The sequence below is a fragment of the Prionailurus bengalensis genome, chromosome B2 (genome assembly GCF_016509475.1).
Source record: "Prionailurus bengalensis isolate Pbe53 chromosome B2, Fcat_Pben_1.1_paternal_pri, whole genome shotgun sequence".
Taxonomy (NCBI): Eukaryota; Metazoa; Chordata; class Mammalia; order Carnivora; family Felidae; genus Prionailurus; species Prionailurus bengalensis.
The window spans coordinates 129734580-129754535 of NC_057349.1; the positions used below are offsets into that span (position 1 = coordinate 129734580).

At 39.7% G+C, this 19956-nt stretch overlaps 1 protein-coding gene across 8 annotated transcripts in view; it reads left to right on the plus strand.

Moving 5' to 3' along the window:
- The window catches only part of PHACTR2 (phosphatase and actin regulator 2), a 196947-nt gene that overhangs the window by 168244 nt on the left and 8747 nt on the right, over positions 1-19956 (plus strand). For 5 of the 8 annotated variants that reach the window (XM_043592506.1, XM_043592503.1, XM_043592507.1 and 2 more), the window contains one exon: positions 11715-11791. In XM_043592506.1, coding sequence (XP_043448441.1) covers positions 11715-11791 — 77 coding nt within the window. Of the gene's footprint in view, positions 1-11714; positions 11796-19956 lie in introns of those variants that run through there. The other 3 variants (XM_043592505.1, XM_043592504.1, XM_043592509.1) reach the window with 1 other exon arrangement.

A 19956-nucleotide genomic window follows, 5' to 3' on the forward strand; every position in this document is an offset into this window, starting at 1 on the left:
GGAGACCCTTGCGGCTGGGATGGAGAGCACAGGCTGAGGAACGCCCTAAAGGTAGAAGCTTCTCCAAGGCAGGTAAAATCACTCAGGTTGAGGGAAGCCAGAGGGGATGAAGAAGATTGGTACTCAGGTCCGTGTCAAGCTCACTGATAATCAGTGCCTTGTTTCTTGAAGGAAATGTCAAGGTTATGGGTTACAAAGAATTGCCTGTAAACTACTTACTGTGGTTTCTTGCCCTCACCCCTAAGGCTCCCTGTGTAAAGTCCAGCCCTGTGCTATTCCCTAGGTTACCAAGAAGAAGAATGCCTGGCCTTGAGAGCCTTGTGTTCTTGTCAGAGGGTATACTTATGGACACAAGTGCTGTGAGCGCAGAGTGCATGGAGTCCTGAGAGAGGGAAAGGGGAAAGGTGGGAAGATTTGGGGGCAAGCCCCTCCCACCCTTGAGGTGAGCCTTGAAGGTATCTCATTAAGCACGGTGTGGACAGCGGGAGCCTGCCATTTGCCTGCTGCCTACTCCTCACATCCAGGTCTCCGGCAAGTTGTCATGGGGTGTGAAAAACATGTCTCCCCCTGGGAGCCCCTGTTGGGCTGATGTGAAACACAGCTAAGACTATTGAGTGTGTTTTATCCTAATCACAGCCCTCAACCAGCAGCCCTTTGCTCTTCCCTTTACTGCCTCACACGTAATTCTGAGTGGTTTCCACTGCTTTATTTGCCTTCCTTCCTGCACTTTCCCCTCTCTGTTCAGCAGCAGTAGACTTCACTTATGACCTCATGTGTTGTCTGACACCTCACAAAGAAACACGAGGCTTGAGGTCAGGTGCAGTCTTTAGGGTGAGTGTTAACAACAGATTACATTTCTTTCTCAACCCTAACCCTATCTCAGTTCTGGTCGTATACATTCTTCTGGCATTTTGGTTTTTTATTTTTTTTAGTTGTGAATTATATCACATGGTGAAGAATGTGTGAAACAAATGTACCATTTAACTAATAAAAGGAAGAGACCTGTTTTATTAATCCCTGAATATTACTAGTACCTGAAAAGAGCTCTGTGTGCTCCTTCCCAATTGCATTTCTCTCCCTTCCATAAGGAATAACCACCAGGGCACCTGGATGGCTTAATTGGTTGAGCATCTGCCTTCAGCTCAGGTCATGATCTCACAGTTTGTGGGTTCGAGCCCCGTGTCGGGCTCTGTGCTGACAGCTCAGAGCCTGGAGCCTGCTTCAGATTCTGTGTCTCCCTCTTTCTCTGCCCTTTATACCCCACCCCCAAAATAAATAAACATTAAAAAATTTAAAAAAAAAAAAAAGGAATAGCCACCACCCTGACTTTTGTCTTAATTATTTCCTTTCTTTCCTTTTTAGGAGTTTAACCGCCTTATTTATACCTCTAAACAATAGCTGTATATTTGTTAGTTTTGCCAGTTTTGGAGGCTAAGTACGTCATATGCTGTACTTCTGGGTGTTGCATCATTCAGTCAACACCAAAGAATCTGGGTTAACGCACTAGGCCATCATTTTTCTTTTTCACTGAAATATAATACTTTGTCATATGTATCAGTCACAAAGTAATTATCCATTTAGTTGTTGATTACTTAGTTTCTAGATTTTACATTCGCAAGCTATATACTATGAAGATTCGTGTATCATCTTCAGGGAAATGGATCCAGGACTTTTTTCTAGCATATATTCCTTCCAATGGGATTGCTGGGTCCTAGAATGTAGGAATGTTCGGCTAAATTAGGCAGTGGCAATAGCTTTCCAAAATAATTGCTGTGGTTTACCCTCCCACCAGCAAAGGTTAAAACTTCCCATGGTTCTATGTTCTTGCCAACATGTGATGGTCAGGCTTTTTGTTCCTTTTTTGTTGTTTTTTTTACTTGACAACCTAGTGGTTATGAAATAATATTTCATTGCACTTATACTTTGCCTCTCATTAATTACTAATGAGGTTGAGCATATTGTCATACCTATTCTGCATACGGATTCTACTTTTGTGCCTGTCTTTTGTCTATTTTCTTTTGGGTTATCAATTTCTTGTTCATTCATAGGAGTCCTTCCTATATTTCAGTTATCTATATCGTAAATACATATTTATCTTCTCCCGACTTATAACATTGTATTCTCTTTATGGTATGTTTTGACAAAAGAGATTCTTACCTTTAATACAGTGAATTTATCCACTTTTTCTTTATGGCTTGTGATTTTGTTTCTTGAAAAAATTCTTCCCATACCAAAATCCAAAATGTATTCTGCTATACTGTTTTCCAAAACATGTATAGTTTTGCTTTTCACATTTAAGTTCTTCATTTACCTAGAGCTGATGTCTTTAGAAGATATAAGATATGCCTTTAACTCTGTAGAGTAGATCATCTATAGTATGTTTTCTATGTTGCTGTTTGCTCTTTGGTCTTCTTTCTTCTAAGTTTCTTGCCTTTATTTGGCTGTTCTTTTCTAACTTAAGATGGACTCTAAATCATTAACCTTCTTCTTTCCTTTTTTTCTGATATAAGCACCGAAAGCTATATATGGCGCTGTATGTCAGTGGTTCCCAACCTTGGTTACACATTACACTCACCCAGAGGAGCTATAAGAATGCTGATCCCTGGGACCCACCTCCAAAGATACTGATTTAATTGGTCTGAGGTGTGGCCTTAAATACTGGGATTTTAAAAGTATATGGTCAGTAATTATAAAATGTTCCATATATCCTTGAAAACTGTGTGTGTTCAGTTTGGGGGTATGGCATTTAAAATATGTCTGAAACTAAATCTTGTTGGTCTCATTCAGATTTCTGTATCCTTGGCTTTTTTATCCTTGTTTTGTTTTGTTTTGTTTTGTTTTTGTTTTTGTTTTTGTTTTTGTTTTTTTTTTTTTTTGTCTGCCTGGTCTATCCTATACCAAGAGAGGAATATGTTATCTCTCCCAATACATATATGGGTCTTCCCTTCTCTTTATAATTCTATCAATTTTACTTCCTATATTCTGAGATTGTGTTAATAGATATATATGTTTAGAATAATTACATTTTCCTGATGAAGCCTTTATTATGAGACTGTATTCAAGAAATGCTTTCTGTTGTAAAGACTATTTTATCCAATATTATTTTAACATAAAGGTGAGTTGTTTTAGACCACCTTAGTTCAATGAATTCACACTGTAAACCCATGTGAGGGCTACTTATGGATTCATATATTTAGGATAGATTTCATTCTCCCTCACCCACTAAGCATCAGCATGACACTTTCTGTGCGGTTCTCTGGGATCAGACATTCTAGCATAGCCTTCACTGAGGCTATGCCATAAGAGCCCCTCTCTATGGCAGGAGGATCATGTATTAGACTTTCCACCTTGGGCAGGTTTTGTCTCTGGTCTTCAGTATCTCACTAAGCTATGAAGATGACCGCTTGGAGTCACCACATAGCAAATGCCCTCAAGGTCAAAGGCAATTTCAGTGCTCTCCTTACCCCATTTCTCTGCGCTTCATCTTCATTTATTATTTTCCATCGAAGTATTTTTTACTTTCTTACCAGCTAATTAGTACACTTAAGATAATTTTTTAATGTTATATACAGCATTTTACTTGGTTCTTCAGTAGAAGGGCTAGTCAAGGTATGTCGTTTTGTAAGAATAGTATAGAGGTGCCTGGCTGGCTCAGTCAGAAGAGCATGCAACTCTTTTTTTTTTTTTAGTTTTTTATTTATTTTGAGAGAGAGAATGCACACAGAACGGACAGCAAGAGGGCAGAAAGAGAGAGAATCCCGAGCAGGCTTTGCCCTGTCAGCGTGGAGCCCGATTCAGGGCTTGAACTCACAAACTGTGAGATCATGACCTGAGCTGGAGTCAGACGTTTAACTAACCGAGCCACCCAGGTGCCCTGAGCTTGCTTCTCTTGATCTCAGGGTCATGAGTTCAAGCCCCATGTTGGGTATGGAGAGTACTAAAAAAAATAAATAAACTTTTTTTAAAAATCTTTTAAAAAATGAAAGAAATTGTGTACACTGTTGTGTAAGTTTTCTTACATTCTCCTCCCCTAGTTGTGGGCTTTTGGTCACTCACCTCTTATTTAGTGACTCTCAGTTGTCCCTGCTCCAGTCACCATTTCTGTGCAGTAAACGTCCCAAAACTTAGTGACTGAAAATCACAACTATGTTATTCCATCTTACAGATTTTGTGGGTTGGGGATTTAGTCAGGACTCAGCTAGGCAATTCTGCTTTTCATGAGGTTGACTCTGGTTACTCAGTGTTACTCAACTGACAGATACGTTGCTCTGGAGGGTCCCAGATGGCTTCTTTACATGTCTGTTATCTTAGAGAGGATGGCTTAGAAGCTGGGCTCAGTTGAGGCTATCCACCAAAGCACCTACACATGGCCTCTTCTGCATAGTGGCCTCAGACTTGTCACACTTATTACACGGTAGCTGGCTTTTTCCAGAGCCAGTGGCCCAAGAGAACAAGGTAAAAGCCGTATGGCTTTATCTAACCCTACTTTAGAAGACACCCAGCCTTATTCCTCCACATTCTATTACTTATAAGTAGGTCATAAGATCAGCCCAGCTTCAGAGCGAGGGGAATCCGCTCTACCTCTCAATGAGGGATTGGCAAGGTCATATTGCAGAAGAACATGTGAGCTGGAGGTGTTATTGCTGCCATCTTTTACAAATGTAATTGCCACATCCACCATTCCCAGCTGGCTTGATATTCAAATGCTGAATTTCACAAAGGCAGGTAGGGAGTGGCCTGGGAAATGAGTAAAGATCACAGCAGGTACAAAGTATGGAAGCAGCGGGAGTCTAAATGATTAAATTTTCCATACCCTAGAAATAGTCATTTCTAACTCATGTCTGTTGTTGGAAGGCTAAACTCCTTCATCTCTAGTTATAATAAGAGGATTTTTCTTTTTAATTTTGTGTTGAAACAAAAATAGATTTTTGTGCCGGATTTCTAGGCTGCAGGGGAGGTCTACTTGGTCAGTTTTTCTTCTGCAGGCCTAGTGTCTGTTCAAGAGCACTTTAAAGGCACATGACTGGCATCTCCCCCGCAGAGCAAACTCTGAGCCCCAGAGCTCAGCCAGAACCCCTCCCTCCTCACATGTGAGGCTCATTATTTTTCCTGTGACATTGTCTCTCCCATTTCTCCTGACACTTGTGAAGCTCTAAAGGACAGCATTTTTAGAACTGGATTTATATTGTAAAATATTTTTCCTTGACGAAAAATAAGAATCATTTCTTTTAGATTAAAAAAAATATTCCATGCTTTTTAAAGATAGAAGATAGAAAAACACAACAATTTAAAATGCCATTAATGTATGGTATATTGTGTATACACAAATGACTCATGTTTGTCAGCAAAAATCAGAATATTCAAAAATATAAAAAGAAGAAACAACAATTATAGTGCGTATCAGTGCATGGTACTTTTAAGAACTTCTAAAAATATTATTTTCTACCTACCTAACACTGAAAAAAATAGTTATTTATTTTCTCTACATGTTAAAAGAGGAATATAATGAAACGTTACTTATTGCCCAGAGATACTATTAATGGTCTTAGTGTGTTTGTCATCTTAGAATGAAAATAATACGTGCTAAACACCATTGTTGTAACAAGCATTTCTGGATTTGTGTTGCTTTTTACCTTAAAATAAAACTCTTCATGATATATAATGATAGGTTAAAGATCATGTATTTTATTCAACGAGTATATATTTTATTCTATAAGTAATGTATTTTATACCAGTTAGGTATAATAATCTGTAATTTAACTTTCATGGTAAAAAAGAGTTTTACTTTTTCACTTTTGAACTATAAATCCCATTTAAAGAAAAACAAATATTGGAATCAAGTATTTCCACCTCTGCTCTCAAAATAAACACTGGACTTCCTGCCTCCTAAAGGGGCCATCCTTCTGTCTCTTCTCCTCCTACTATTTCTTGGCCCCACTAAGATACGACTTTGCATTTAAAAAAATCTTTGAAGTTCAAGTATGTAAAGAGAAGGGGTCGGGAGGCAGTCAATAACCAATCAAATCTCATTCTGTGAAAACACTGTGGAGAATGCTGTAGAGAATCTCATAAATCCGGTAGCCTTATTAAATTGCTCAAATTGGGAAAGAGAAGTGGTGGGAGAAATGCCTTATTAATTGTGAATTTGAGCTTAATTCACCTTTAAAATACAACTTTCAGGGCACCTGGGTGGCTCAGTCGGTTAAGTGTCCGACTTCAGCTCAGGTCATGATCTCACAGCTTGTGAGTTCGAGCTCCTGTGTCACGTTCTGTGCTGACAGCTCAGAACCTGAAGTCTGCTTCAGATTCTATGTCTCCCTCTCTCTGTGTCCCTCCCCTACTCATTTTCTCTCTCCTTCTCTCTCTCTCTCTCTCTCTCTCTCTCTCTCAAAAATAAACATTTTAAAAAATTTAAAAAAATAAAATACAATTTTCAATTTTAAAATATATGTACTTGAGTACAGCACTAGAAACAGATACACAAACATAAAGATACAGATGATGTCTATCTGTATCTGTGCTGAAGTGGATAAATGAGCCTTAAGATGACAGAATAGGCAGAGCCAGAGAAGGCCATCAACTTGGCCTGAAGATCAAGGTTAACCTGACAGTTGCCATCTCCCTGGGGTAGGCTATGAAGCTCCATGATACAGAGGAGAGGACAGGCTTTAGAGCTGGGCTTTCAAGGGTTTGATTTCTGACTTGGCCACTTGGGAGATGTTTGACCTAGGCTAAATCATTTAACTTGAGTTTCCTTACTTGTAGAGCCAATTATATCCATCTTGAGAATTAGGTAATGTATTCATGAAATTCTAGCTCATCAATAAATGGTAGTGCTTACCAGTGTTACATTCATGGGCAGGCTTGATAATCTAAGCTTTGTTCCCCATTGGTGATGTTTTCATTATGCTTTGAAACCTCAGTTTACAGTCTAGTTGAAAATTATCCAGTGAAGGGGCACCTAGGTGGCACAGTCAGTTGAGTGTTGGACTCTTGGTCATGATCCCAGGGTTGTGGAATTGAGCCCTGTGTCAGGCCCTGTGCTGAGTGTGGAGCCTGCTTGAGAGTCTCTCTTTCTATCTCTGTCTTAAAAAATATAAATGAATGAATGAGTGAATGAATGGATGAATGAAATTATCCAGTGAAAGAGAATTGAAAATGCAGATAGTACATGGTTTGCCCTAGAAGTTACTCAGTAATTACTTATATATTAAAACCCTTGTAATAATTAACTGTCCTAGGGGGTGCATGGGTGGCTCAGTAGGTTAAATGCCTGACTTTTGATTTTGGCTCAGGTCATGATCTCATGGTTTGTGAGATTGAACCCTGCAACGGACTCTGTGCTGACAGTGAGGAGCCTGCTTGGGATTCTCTTTCCTTCTCTCTCTGCCTCACCCTGCTCACATGCTTTCTCTCTCTCAAAATAAATAAATAAACTTAAAAAGAAGAAGAAAGGGGCATCTGGGTGGCTCAGTTGGTTAAGCATCTGACTCTTGTTTTCTGCTAAGGTCATGATCCCATGGTTCGTGAGTTTGCCCCCCATATAGGGCTCTGCACTGACAGTGCTCTCTCTTTTTCTCTCTCTCTTAAAATAAATAAATAACCTTAAAATAATAAAATAAGAGAATAAAATAGAACTGTCCTAGATAATGGGGACATAAAGATGAACGTACTACCCTTCCAGGAATGCACTGTCTAAACAGGTCACAGGAAAGACTGAGATTTTGATTCTCTGCCGAGATATTCTTGGCCTGTTCCTGGTTGTCCTGGCAGCAAAGAAGAGTACACTTACCTCTGCATAGCATCGAGCTTGATGAGTAGTCAAGAAATTCCCTCCTTGTTCCACATCAGATTTTTACCAAAGAAATAAGCAGAAGACATCAAATGATGGGAGCTCTGGTTAATCCTGGCTTCACCGCTCATGCTATTTGAGAAGGCAGCAGGGCCCATATTTTCAAAAATTACATGATGCTCCTGGCCAGGATGACCCCGGAGCTGACTGGAAGAGATTAAGCAGACCTTCCATCGCTGGTCATCACTAGTCAATTTTAAACTTCATTTCAGTCATTTTTGTTTCCTCTTTCCTCTCTATTATTCTCATGGTACCAAAAAATGCTGTGTATTTCCTCTCAGTGCTATCTCCTGGGGTTTGTTTTGTTCCAGTCTTAGAAATACCTGGTTTTGGCTCAGTGACTTACCAGTGTTGGGTCCAGCTCAGCACCATTCAGGCTCCAATCTCACTACAGCAGCCTAGCCTGTGTATCTTTCTACACAATCAGTTCCATTTACATTTATGAGAGAAGCCATTAGGCCTAAACTCTGGCCTCATTTGCATAGAAAGGAGTTAAGATTATTGTACTTGTATTTTCTGAACACAAAGCATCTTTAATCACTCTTTTCCTCTCATAACCTTCTTTAAATAGTAAGAGGAAGCAATTCTTGGACTATAATTGTGTTAGTCCTGCAGTGAATTTTTGAAAGGAGTATTGCATTTCTTTAATTGACTGTAGTCATGTCTTGCTGATAACATATTTCCAAATAATCAGTCCCTAGAATTTCACATCATATTCATTGCCTATAACTGACTCATTATTCCTAATTACAAACCAGCCCACACAACATAGAGACCTGAGGCAATTATCTGGATGACTTAGGCTCTGATGCTTGTTTCATTGGAAAGACTGCGGGACTTGAAGTAAGAAGGCCTACGTATGAGCCCATCTTTGCCCTTTAACATCCGTTCGATATCTAGCAAGTCACCCTATCTCTCAAGGGCTCCATTTTATCATTTGTAAGATGAGATAGTGTTCGCGTTATCAACTGTTTAGTGACTTAACCATCTTATTTTGCTCACCACTTCCAAGATGGCTCCCTCACTGTCACATCTGTGCCTTGTTGCTTCTTAGCCTCTGTAGGCACCCACATGGCACCCCATCCTCCCTGGCCTCTTCCTGTACCTTGGCTTTCTCACAGTATGGTCTCCTGAGAGTGGTCACATTTTTTTTTTTACATGGCAGCTGACTTCCAGGAAGAAGGAGACAAAAGATGCCAAACCAGTCAAGGGCTACATCCCAGACTAGCACAACCTCACCTCCTCTGTGTTCTGTTGCTTAAAGTAGTTGCAGGACTCATCCAGATTCAAGGCTGGAGAGACAGACTCTACCTCTTGATGGGGGAATGACAAAGTCACATTGCAGATGTGCATATGGGATATGCCCAAGAGTCTCAAACTGAATTTCTCAGGAAAAATGCATATGTATATGGTTATAAGTGAATTGTAAATGTTACTAATGTAAGGGATGTGTAGCATACAATTTACAATTAAAAATAAACCATATGGTACTCTTTTTTGTAGATTCTATATCCCAATTGATTCTAAAAGAATGCTTTCACTGACTTTTGCCAGACTCTTAGATCAGTAGCCAACCTACTATTGAGAATAAGGACGTTGCCTTATTTGTCTTTGAGTCTCGTTCAGTGACATTATCTTGCACATAGTAGACTCTCCAAATAACAGTGAAAGAACTGTTAGTCACAGTCATAAACTAAAATTTAGTTCATCTTTCAGAAGTTTCACAATAATGACATTTTATTGAATACTTAGTGCACAAAGCACTTTCACATATGCTCTTTTTTTAAGTATATAATTTTAAGTATATTCTATAAGTATAAACTCCATGAAGACAGAACTTTTTGTTTTCTTTTTTTTTTTTAATTTTAGCGAGAGCATGAGCAGAGGAGAAGGACAGAGGGAGAGAGAAAGAGAGAAAGAGAGAGAGAATCTTAAGCAGCCTCCACGCTCAGTATGGAGCTTCACGTAGGACTTGATCCCACATCCCTGGGATCATGACCTGAGCTGAAATCAGAAGTCAGACACTCAACTGACTGAGCCACCTAGGTGCCCCACACGTATGCTCTTAATCGAGTCTTGTAATACTGTAAGGAATTCCCATTCCCATTCCCCAGAGGGGAAAACAAGTTTTGGAGCAAAATAATTCACTGAGGGCCACTGCTATTGAAGGCATAAGGGCAAGACTACAACCCATGACTTCTGACACCAAGTGTACCACTTTGTACTTCCTCTACTGAAATCTTAAATTTGGAGGAGAAAATGAAAATGAACATGGAGATGGGATTCTCTGCCACTCTTTATATTAAAATACTTCCTTTCAAGGAAGTCTTTCCGATAGATGCTAATTGGCAATTTGTATAGGGTATGTTCACTATTTCAGCTCCTGGTTTAGGTACCAGTATTTACAGTGAGTACAACAAAGTACCCTCAGTGTTGATTTCTCTTGTGAGACAAGATGTATGGTCTTACCACAGGGGACTCAGGCCCACAAATATCTTTCTGCTTGCTTCATCCCTTTCAGAACTCAGTAGCAAGAATTACTTCCACAGTTCCCAGCCACAGGTTCCCTGTAGAAACTAGAGCAGCTGAGGGATGCATGTAGGGAGATGAGACACTCTATGACTACGGGATTTAAATACAACACTGAAAAGCCTGTTGGAGGAAAGCTTGCATATTGCAGAGACAGTCAGTGATGGGAGAAAGCCAGAGAGAGGCCTCCAGGCTTCCTCCTGTCTCTTCCCTTTTTAAAATTCATCATTTTCCAACCACAAAGTAGATTTTCTTATCTCTCAGTCAAATCACTCTCTGTGGTTTGTAGTATCATTCTGTGTTTTGGCTGAAGAGTCCATTTATCATAGAGGTTAGGGTATGGAGATATTTTTATTAATAGTTTTTATTTACAAGAGGGACAAGTTTTTTGTAGAGAAATTAGGAAATAAAGATAAGCAAAAGTTAGGGTGCCTGGGTGGCTCAGTCAGTTAAGTGTCCAACTCTTGATTTTGGCTCAGGTCATGATCTCGCAGTTCATGAGTTTGAGCCCCATGTCGGGCTGCACGCTGACAGTGTGGAGCCTGCCTGGGCTTCTCTCTCTCTCTCTCTCTCTCTCTCTCTCTCTCTCTGTCTCTCTCTCTCTCAAAATAAATAATTAAAAAAAAAAGGATAAGCACAAAGTTGAAAGCAGAAACCATCCATGATCTAGTCACTATTGTTAATAGATAACTCACATTAACATTTTTGTGATTATTTCAGCATTTCAACCTGAGAGACATAAGCATCTCTCCAAATCCCAACATTTACGTGACATGGATTATGTGTTTGTTAAATAGTAATAGTAATGACATTCTAGTACACATTTTCCGAGTGGCTTTAGGTGCTCTGCTGAAAGTTTTCATTCTACTTGTCTGAACTTTCAAAATTTGAGAATAAATAGCACCTGCCTTCTCAGCAGTTCTATGGCAGCTAGTCAAGGCCATGTCGCTGCACATGGTGTGCAATGCAGAACTTTCATAGGGAAATGATAATTGTTTCTGAGAAAGTCTTATGACCTATGCTATCCTGTGGTCATCGAGGGTGGGGGATGTGTGTGACTCACAGACTAGATCCCAGGATGAGTTTAGCAAAGGCCTTTCTCCTCTCCTCTTTGTCAGTGACACTTGAAGGAAATCTGACCTGGGTTTTTTTTGGCTATAGTGTGATACTACATTTATCATACCTCTACCAGGTAAAGACCTAGTAGAAATTAGGAATCTCTTTTTGCAAGACATTTTTTAAAAGAATGTCTGCTTTGTTGATGCTGTTATGCTAAGAAAATATGTGACCTAAGTACAATTCTGTTGATCTTTTTTTTTTTTTTCCTATTTAGGCAGCAATAAGGAAGGAACTAAATGAATTTAAAAGCACAGAAATGGAAGTTCATGAAGAGAGTCGACAGTTTACAAGGTAGGTGGGCAAAATGCAATTCAGCATATTTTTTATGTGTATTTTACCACAATTAAAAATTTTTTTTAAGTTTTTTTAATGTTTATTTTTGACAGAGAGAAAGAGACAGAATGTGAGTGGGGGAGGGGCAGAGAATCCAAAGCAGGCTCCCGGGCTCTGAGCTGTCAGCACAGAGCCCCACGCTGGGCTCAAACCCACGAGCGGTGGGATCGTGACGTGATCTGAAGTCGAACATTTAACCAACTGAGCCACCCAGGCAGCCCTACAAGTTTTTTTAAATACAGTTGAGCCTAACACCATCTAACGAACATTTCTAAAATTAAGTCTTTTTTTTTTTTTTTTTTCCTACAGAAGTCTGAATCATTCCAAAGGGCTATGTTTGGGTTTCTTTCTTAGCTTTATTTTCTGGGACAGGAGAAACGCATTAGAATCATTTATTCTGTCCTTAAAGAGACTTAGTTGAAGTTTTATGCCCAGAACAGATGCTGGAAAGAGCCACTATGGGCATCTTGTGTCTGCTTTGGGATCACAGTAGACATAACCTGGAGAAGATAGAAACTCAATTTTTAGAAGATTTAACTTAGACTAGGAATCCAGTTTTTACTGGTGCTGTGGAAGATTGCAATAATCCTACTCTTGTAACTCCCAGTACCCCCTCGGTTTCAGTTTATTCTTCTGCTGAAACCAGAAGAGACCTGAATGTGATCATATAGTCTGACTACCTGCCCTCCCTCCCCCACATCCCCCCACCACCACTTAACAGGTGTTCTGTTTATTTCTCTGTAATGGATTTATGTGATCTGGTTGTTTTTTTTTTTTTTTTTAATTTTTTTAACGTTTATTTATTTTTGAGACAGAGACAGAGCATGAACGGGAGAGGATCAGAGAGAGAGGGAGACACAGAATCGGAAGCAGGCTCCAGGCTCTGAGCGGTCAGCACAGAGCCCGACGCGGGGCTCGAACTCACGGACCGTGAGATCATGACCTGAGCCGAAGTCGGCCGCTTAACCGACTGAGCCACCCAGGCACCCCGATAACACATATATTCGTAAAAATTTGCATGCCAATTAAAAATTGAATTATTGGGGGGCGGCTGGTAGCTCAGTCGGTTAAGCATTCGACTTCAGCTCAGGTCATGATCTCATGGTTCGTGGGTTCGAGTCCCGCGTCAGGCTCTGTGCTGACAGCTCAGGGCCTGGAGCCTGTTTCTGATTGTGTCTCCCTCCCCTCAGCTCCTCCTCTGCTCACACTCTGTCTCTCTCTCAAAATAAATAAAGATTAAAAAAATTTTTTTTTTTTAATTGAATTGTTGGGGCACCTGGGTGGCTCAGTTGGTTAAGTGTCTGACTTTGGCTCAGGTTATGATTTCATGGTTCGTGGGTTCGAGCATCCCCTGGCTGCTTCAGATTCTGTATATCCTTCTCTCTCTGCCCCTCTTCCACTCACACTCTGTCTCTCTCCCTCTCTTAAAAATAAATAAAAACATTAAAATAAAATTGAATTATTAAAAAACATACCAAGACAGATGATTACACAAAGAAGACCACAGTAGGTCTTTCTGGAAAGCTAATACTGGTTCCCTAGGCTAGAACAACTTCTGCAGGACAGCCATATATTATGGTGCTGCTCTGTCTGCAGTGGCTCCTGTCGGTGATGCTGTTCCATGCTGTGCATGTCCTACGATAAAGGAAGTCATGGCACAACTTCATAATTTAATAGCAAATCCCTTCCCTAAAGTTGATGGGGGCCTCCTTGCTCCAAAGCTATTGCTTCTGTGATAATGTCTGGTGTGCAGAAGAAATTCCCCCTTTCTCCTAGGGGAGATTTATTTGTTTTGGTTCCTCCCATATCATGTTTATTTGTAAATGCATTCGGGGCTTTTAGCCATCTGAATGTGTAGGATTTGTCTCTATCTGAGGGCTGCATCCTATCCTGATCTACTCTTGGGCCAGTCACACGCCCGTATCAAGCCAGACCTATTTGTCCCCTCCTTTTCTCCCTTCCACTCTGAGGTCAGGGAAAGTTCATGCTGATATTTGACACCTGTGGCCATACTTCTCCAGTAAAGTTGATCATAATAAGGTGGCTGAATATTTATGGTGACATCTAGTTGGCTGGGACCTCCGGGTAACTGGAAGGACAGCATGCACATGTACTTGTGCTTTTGAGTCCTGACCCCGAGATATAGTGACTACACTCAACCTATTCTTTATCATTCAGGATAGCTTTACTTCTGTGTGTTTTTCCTAGAAATCATAGAAATCCTGATTACCTCATTTTTATTTGATGACATTATATGAAGAATAAACTACAAAGGAAAATAACCAAATTTTAAAAATGCATTTCTTTGGAAGTTCTGTTTATAAAAAATAAAAATTTATACTGAAGGAGGTCCTTTCTCTTCTATTGTATGCTATGAACAAGTTTTTAAAAAGGAGGCTGCAAAGAGAGTAAAGGTCATTTATTTTTTGCATATGTATCTGTCATGGACCAATATATTCTAATTAAGCATTCAAACAATACAAAAATCCATCCATGAAAAAGGACAACTCCCTTCGCTCCATCCTTCCCCAGCTTCATTCCCATTCTCGTAGGTAATCACCAGGAAAAGTTTGGTGTAGGTAGATCCATCTGGTCACTTTTCTGTGCATTTGCAAACACGTATGGATACTTATGATTTATGTGTACATACACATATGCCTTTATGTATCCCTTCTGAGTCACACACAAAACAGGATCTAGAAAATCTTTCCATATTAGTGTGTACCTCATTCACTTGAATGACTTTATGGCCTTTTGTAGATAATATACCATAAGTTATCGAACAATTGTTCTATTGATGGATGTTATGGAATTTGTAGTGTTTCATTAGAAAAGCAATGCTGCCTTGGGGCGCCTGGGTGGCGCAGTCGGTTGAGCGCCGACTTCAGCCAGGTCACGATCTCGCGGTCCGTGAGTTCGAGCCCCGCGTCGGGCTCTGGGCTGATGGCTCGGAGCCTGGAGCCTGTTTCCGATTCTGTGTCTCCCTCTCTCTCTGCCCCTCCCCCGTTCATGCTCTGTCTCTCTCTGTCCCAAAAAAATAAATAAACGTTGAAAAAAAAAATTTAAAAAAAAAAAAAAAAAGAAAAGCAATGCTGCCTTGACTTTCTTTGTAAATATATCCTAATACATAGATGCCAGTATTTCTGTAATAGTCCCGTGAGTAGATTTGCTAGGTCACTGGCGATATATTTTTTACATTTTGGAAGATGCTATTCTGTAACCTGCAGTTTATGAGCATACCTGGTGTATCACCTTCATCGGCACATTGATTTCTATAAGGTTGGGTATCTTTACATATCTTTATTGACCATTTACATTTTTTATTTACTTTTACTAGTTTTCTTTTGGGTGTCTCTTTCATATGGATTAGTAATTAGATATTACTTAGATATTGTGGATATTGGCTCTTTCTTACATATGTTACTATACTTTCCCCCAATTTATTCTTAACTTTTTAACTTTTTTTAATGGTCTTTTATTTAAATCTTTGCATATTCAAATATGTCTGAATTGTTACTTTTACTTCATTGTTCTGTGTCTTATGGAGAAGGGCCAAGATTAGAAATCTGTTATCTTCAGTTCTTATATATGCCTTTTTTTTTTTAACTTAGATCTTTAATCCATTGGGCATTTATTTGGATATATGATTCAAGAGAGTAACTAACTTTACTTTGTTCTAAATCAGTAGTCAGTTGCCCCATTTATTTCCCCCTTGATGTGAAAGTCTTCTTTTAATATACACATGGATCAGTTCCTGGATTCTTTTTTTTTTTTTAAGTGGGTTCTGCACCCAATGTGGGACTTGAACTAACAGCCCTGAGATCAAAAGTTGCATACTCCCCTGGCTGAGCCAGCCAGGTGCCCCCAGATTCTTTACTATGCTCTAGTGAGTTATTGTCTATCTTTGCACTGTGTCACACTGTTTAATTAGAATAGATTTGTGATGTGTTTTTATATCTGATGGCATATTTTTTCACCTTCAAAATTCCATTGGCTACTTTGCTGTATATCTACAGAAATTTAGAGTGTACTTATTACATACTATAAAAGTCTATCGATATCTTTATTGTTTAAGTAAATATTAATAGATGTAAATAGGGATGAGCTGCATTTCAAGAGAAAATTATAGGCTTTTTTTTTTTTACGGTAACAAAGGTAAGCTTTAAAAGTTTTCCAAAAAATATATTGATTAACGCTCTTTAAAATGTCTATCCAGATAAAGAAAAATTAAATATTCATAGCAGTAAGATAAATATGCCTTGCTTAAGTACTCTTTAAAACCTGGCAGCAAAGCAAATGTCTACTGCTATTTTTCCATTAATTTGTATTACATCATTAGAGTTACATTCCAATAGAGAAAAATTTTGGCTCTAAGACTTATAAAAATCTTGCTTATGATTTTCACATTGTTTTCAGTATTTCTTTTAAGAGGAAAAGGGTTTGGTAAACACTGCTGAGTTTAATCAAAATAATGCCAAAATATGATAATGTTTTACATTTAGAAAATCCCTTATGTAGAAGATGGTGTTACTCTTAGCAGCAGACACCTTGGAGGGAGCATACAGGCTGCTGATCATTTCCTAGTCCTTTAAATGCAATCTAGATAGAGAGCACATCACTTATTAGCTCTCCTTATTAGTGGCAGACATTATCTCCTTATATCAAGTAAGCCTGCCATTCAAAACCTAAATCTGTTAACTCCCTGTGGATTTAGAGTGGTTAATAAAAGACAGCCCCGCACCCTCTGCCCGGGCACCTTTTTATCCAGAGATAATCTCCCCCACAGTGATGTATCAGTCAACACTGGAAGGATCCATTCCCATAGAGAGAGCTTCCTTTGCTTCTGTATCTCTGGAGAGATTCACAAAAAGCTGATAACATTGGTTGCCTCTGGGGCGGAGGATTGGTGGGTAGGGGCAGGCATGGGAAAAATTCACTCTTTGAATTTTTGAAATTCAAGAATTTATTATCAAAAACAAATACCTAAAAGAAAAATGAAAGCTCCATTCCCTAAGTTCTCTGTCTGTAAGTGAGGATACCATCATGGTAGCTTTCCTTGAATAATGTGCTAGCACTAAATTCGTTGTGACATTCCTGTTATTGGTGTACCCAGAAAACACCTCTGAAACCTCCATCATGGAATATATTCTGTGACATGTTGGATCTGTAGTGGTAAAGAATTGCAGTGATTCACTCTTTCATCTAATTCCCCAAATTTCTCCCCGTGTATTTTGGATGGCTCTCTGGTGTTGCAATGCCTTCTGGGGCCCTGTGACAAGGGGGAGGACTAGTGATCCCCGAGGCAGTTCATCCTGTGGCCTGAGAGGTACCAAGCTCTCACATTGGCTTCTTAGAACACTTGCTGCTTGTCTGGCCACATCGTCTATTTTCTGCCACCAGCAGCTGCCCGCCCAGGTCACTGTTCAAAACCCAGAAGACTGTTTGAAGGGCTGCGTATTATTTAATAGGATTATTGCATTCTGGAAGAAGACCACCATGGCGAAATAAAGCTCTTCCCTTTCCATAGTAAATGGCATTTCCGAAATTTAAAATGATTCCCTAAATTATAAAGACAAATGGTATGAAAAGTCAAATTTTCGTTGAAAACTAAATTTTAAAATAGTTACAGCTAGCTGAGGGGTAAGATTATGAGTCATTGTAATCTTCTTCTGGGTATTCTCTTTTCCAGAATTTTTTTTGTTTTTTTTAAAAAAATTTTTTTTTCAACGTTTATTTATTTTTGGGACAGAGAGAGACAGAGCATGAATGGGGGAGGGGCAGAGAGAGAGGGAGACACAGAATCGGAAACAGGCTCCAGGCTCTGAGCCGTCAGCCCAGAGCCCGACGCGGGGCTCGAACTCCCTGACCGAGAGATCGTGACCTGGCTGAAGTCGGACGCTTAACCGACTGCGCCACCCAGGCGCCCCTCCAGAATTTTTTTTGTATCCACATGGATTAGATTTATAACCAAGAGAGAATATTACTTTTAAAAAGTAAACTTTGAATTTAGTAAGTAAGAGTATTTTTTAGAGTGTGAAGTGTAAAACCCATGTATGTGATTTTTTAGCTTATAAATTATTTACTTGTTTTATTAAAGCAAAGAATCATTGAATTGGCAGTCTTAGCATCAAAGTGAGTCTCAAGATCATTGGCATATTGTTAAGTGGAAAATCGGGATACTGATAAAGCTATGAATAGCAATAGTATATTTTATTTAAAATTCAGATGCATAGAGGGGCGTCTGGGTGGCTTAGGCAGTGAAGCATCTGCCTCATGATTTCAGCTCAGGTCATGATGTCACAGTTCATGGGATTGAGCCCCACATCAGGCTCTGCGCTGATAGTGCAGAGCCTGCTTGGGGTTCTCTCTCTCTCTCTCTCTCTCTCTCTCTCTCTCTCCCCTCGCCCCTATCCTGCTTACTCTCTCCCTCAAAATAAGTAAAGAAACTTAAAAAAAATTTTTTTTAATTCAGATGCATAGAAAAAAAATAGGAAATAACATCCAAAAACTCTTAACTGTTTATTACAGAATGGGGTTATAGGCTTTTTTTTTTCTCTACTTTTCAAACACTCTTAATGTGGTTAGGTTGAGGTATGTCTGTGGGTGTGGGCATGTATATTTAAAGTGACTATCTCCTTCTATACCATTTTGAGTGATTACTATCCTATGTAGATTTACAGATAAAGTAAACTGATTTTTCAACTTTTAGATACGCTTATCAAAATGTGACACGGCAAGAATTACACGTGGGACCCCAATCAAAATTAAATAAGGGGCGGGGCACCTGGATGGCTCAGTTGGTTAAGCCTCAGGCTTCAGCTCAGGTCATGATCTCACAGTTTGTGAGTTTGTGAGGTTGAGCCCTGCATCGGACTCTGTGCAGACAGATTGGAACCTGTTGTTGCTTTGGATTCTGTGTCTCCCTCTCACTCTGCTCCTCCCCCACTCACCCGTGTGCTCATTATCTCTCTCTCTCTCTCAAAACTAAACATTGAAAATAAAAATCAAATTAAATAAGGGGTTCTCCACTGAGGAATGAGAAAGCTGCTTTGCAGTGCTGTTCTCTTCCGTGAGTGCTCCATTTACCTGGACAGAACCTAAAAAGAGCTGCAGAAATGCAGCTTTAACCACCAGACTTGGAAGCAATTGGCTCAGTATTTGGAACAATAAAAGCCCATCCAGCATGTGATCTGGCTTCTCAGGTAGAACTAAGAGCTGTGGTTTAGGAGAACCTGCTCATGTTTAAAGCATATGTGCCACGACCTTGAAACCCTTTTAAATAAAGGAGAAATGCATTATTCAGGATTTCTGTATATATCGAACACAGAAGTATAGGAAAAGTACACACAAATTACATTTGTGAGTAATTTTATTATTTTCTATTATCTGAATGAATTTACAGGAAGGTGAGTAAGTTTGTATGTATTAATTTGTGGAGGAATCACCTTTATGGAAAAGAATGATCTTTACCTGAATCCCATGACTTAAAAATAGCTCCCCCTCTCGGGGCACCTGGGTGGCTCAGTCGGTTGAGTATCCGACTTCGGCTCAGGTCATGATCTCACGGTCCGTTGGGTTCGAGCCCCAGGTTGGGCTCTGGGCTGACAGCTCAGAGCCTGGAGCCTGCTTTGGATTCTGTGCCCCTCTCTCTGTGCCCTTCCCCCACTCATGCTCTGTCTCTCTCCCTCTGTCAAAAATAAACATTAAAAAATATTTTTTTAAATAACACCCCCTCTCATTCACTTCCTCTCAACAGTATGAAAATAAGAAAAATGTATTCCAGTTTTAATAAGAAAAACACAGGGGCGCTTGGGTGGCTCAGTGGGTTAAGCCTCCGACTTCAGCTCAGGTCACGATCTCGCAGTCCGTGAGTTCGAGCCCCACGTCGGGCTCTGGGCTGATGGCTCAGAGCCTGGAGCCTGCTTCCGATTCTGTGTCTCCCTCTCTCTCTACCCCTCCCCCGTTCATGCTCTGTCTCTCTCTGTCTCAAAAATAAATAAAAACGTTAAAAAAAATTTTTTTTAAGAAAAGAAAAAAAATGTAGGTAACTTCAATTTTGAGTCCTAGGAGAGCTCAGAAAAAAAAGTAGACCAGGAGTTTCAGTGTACTTCAGGCACAATCAC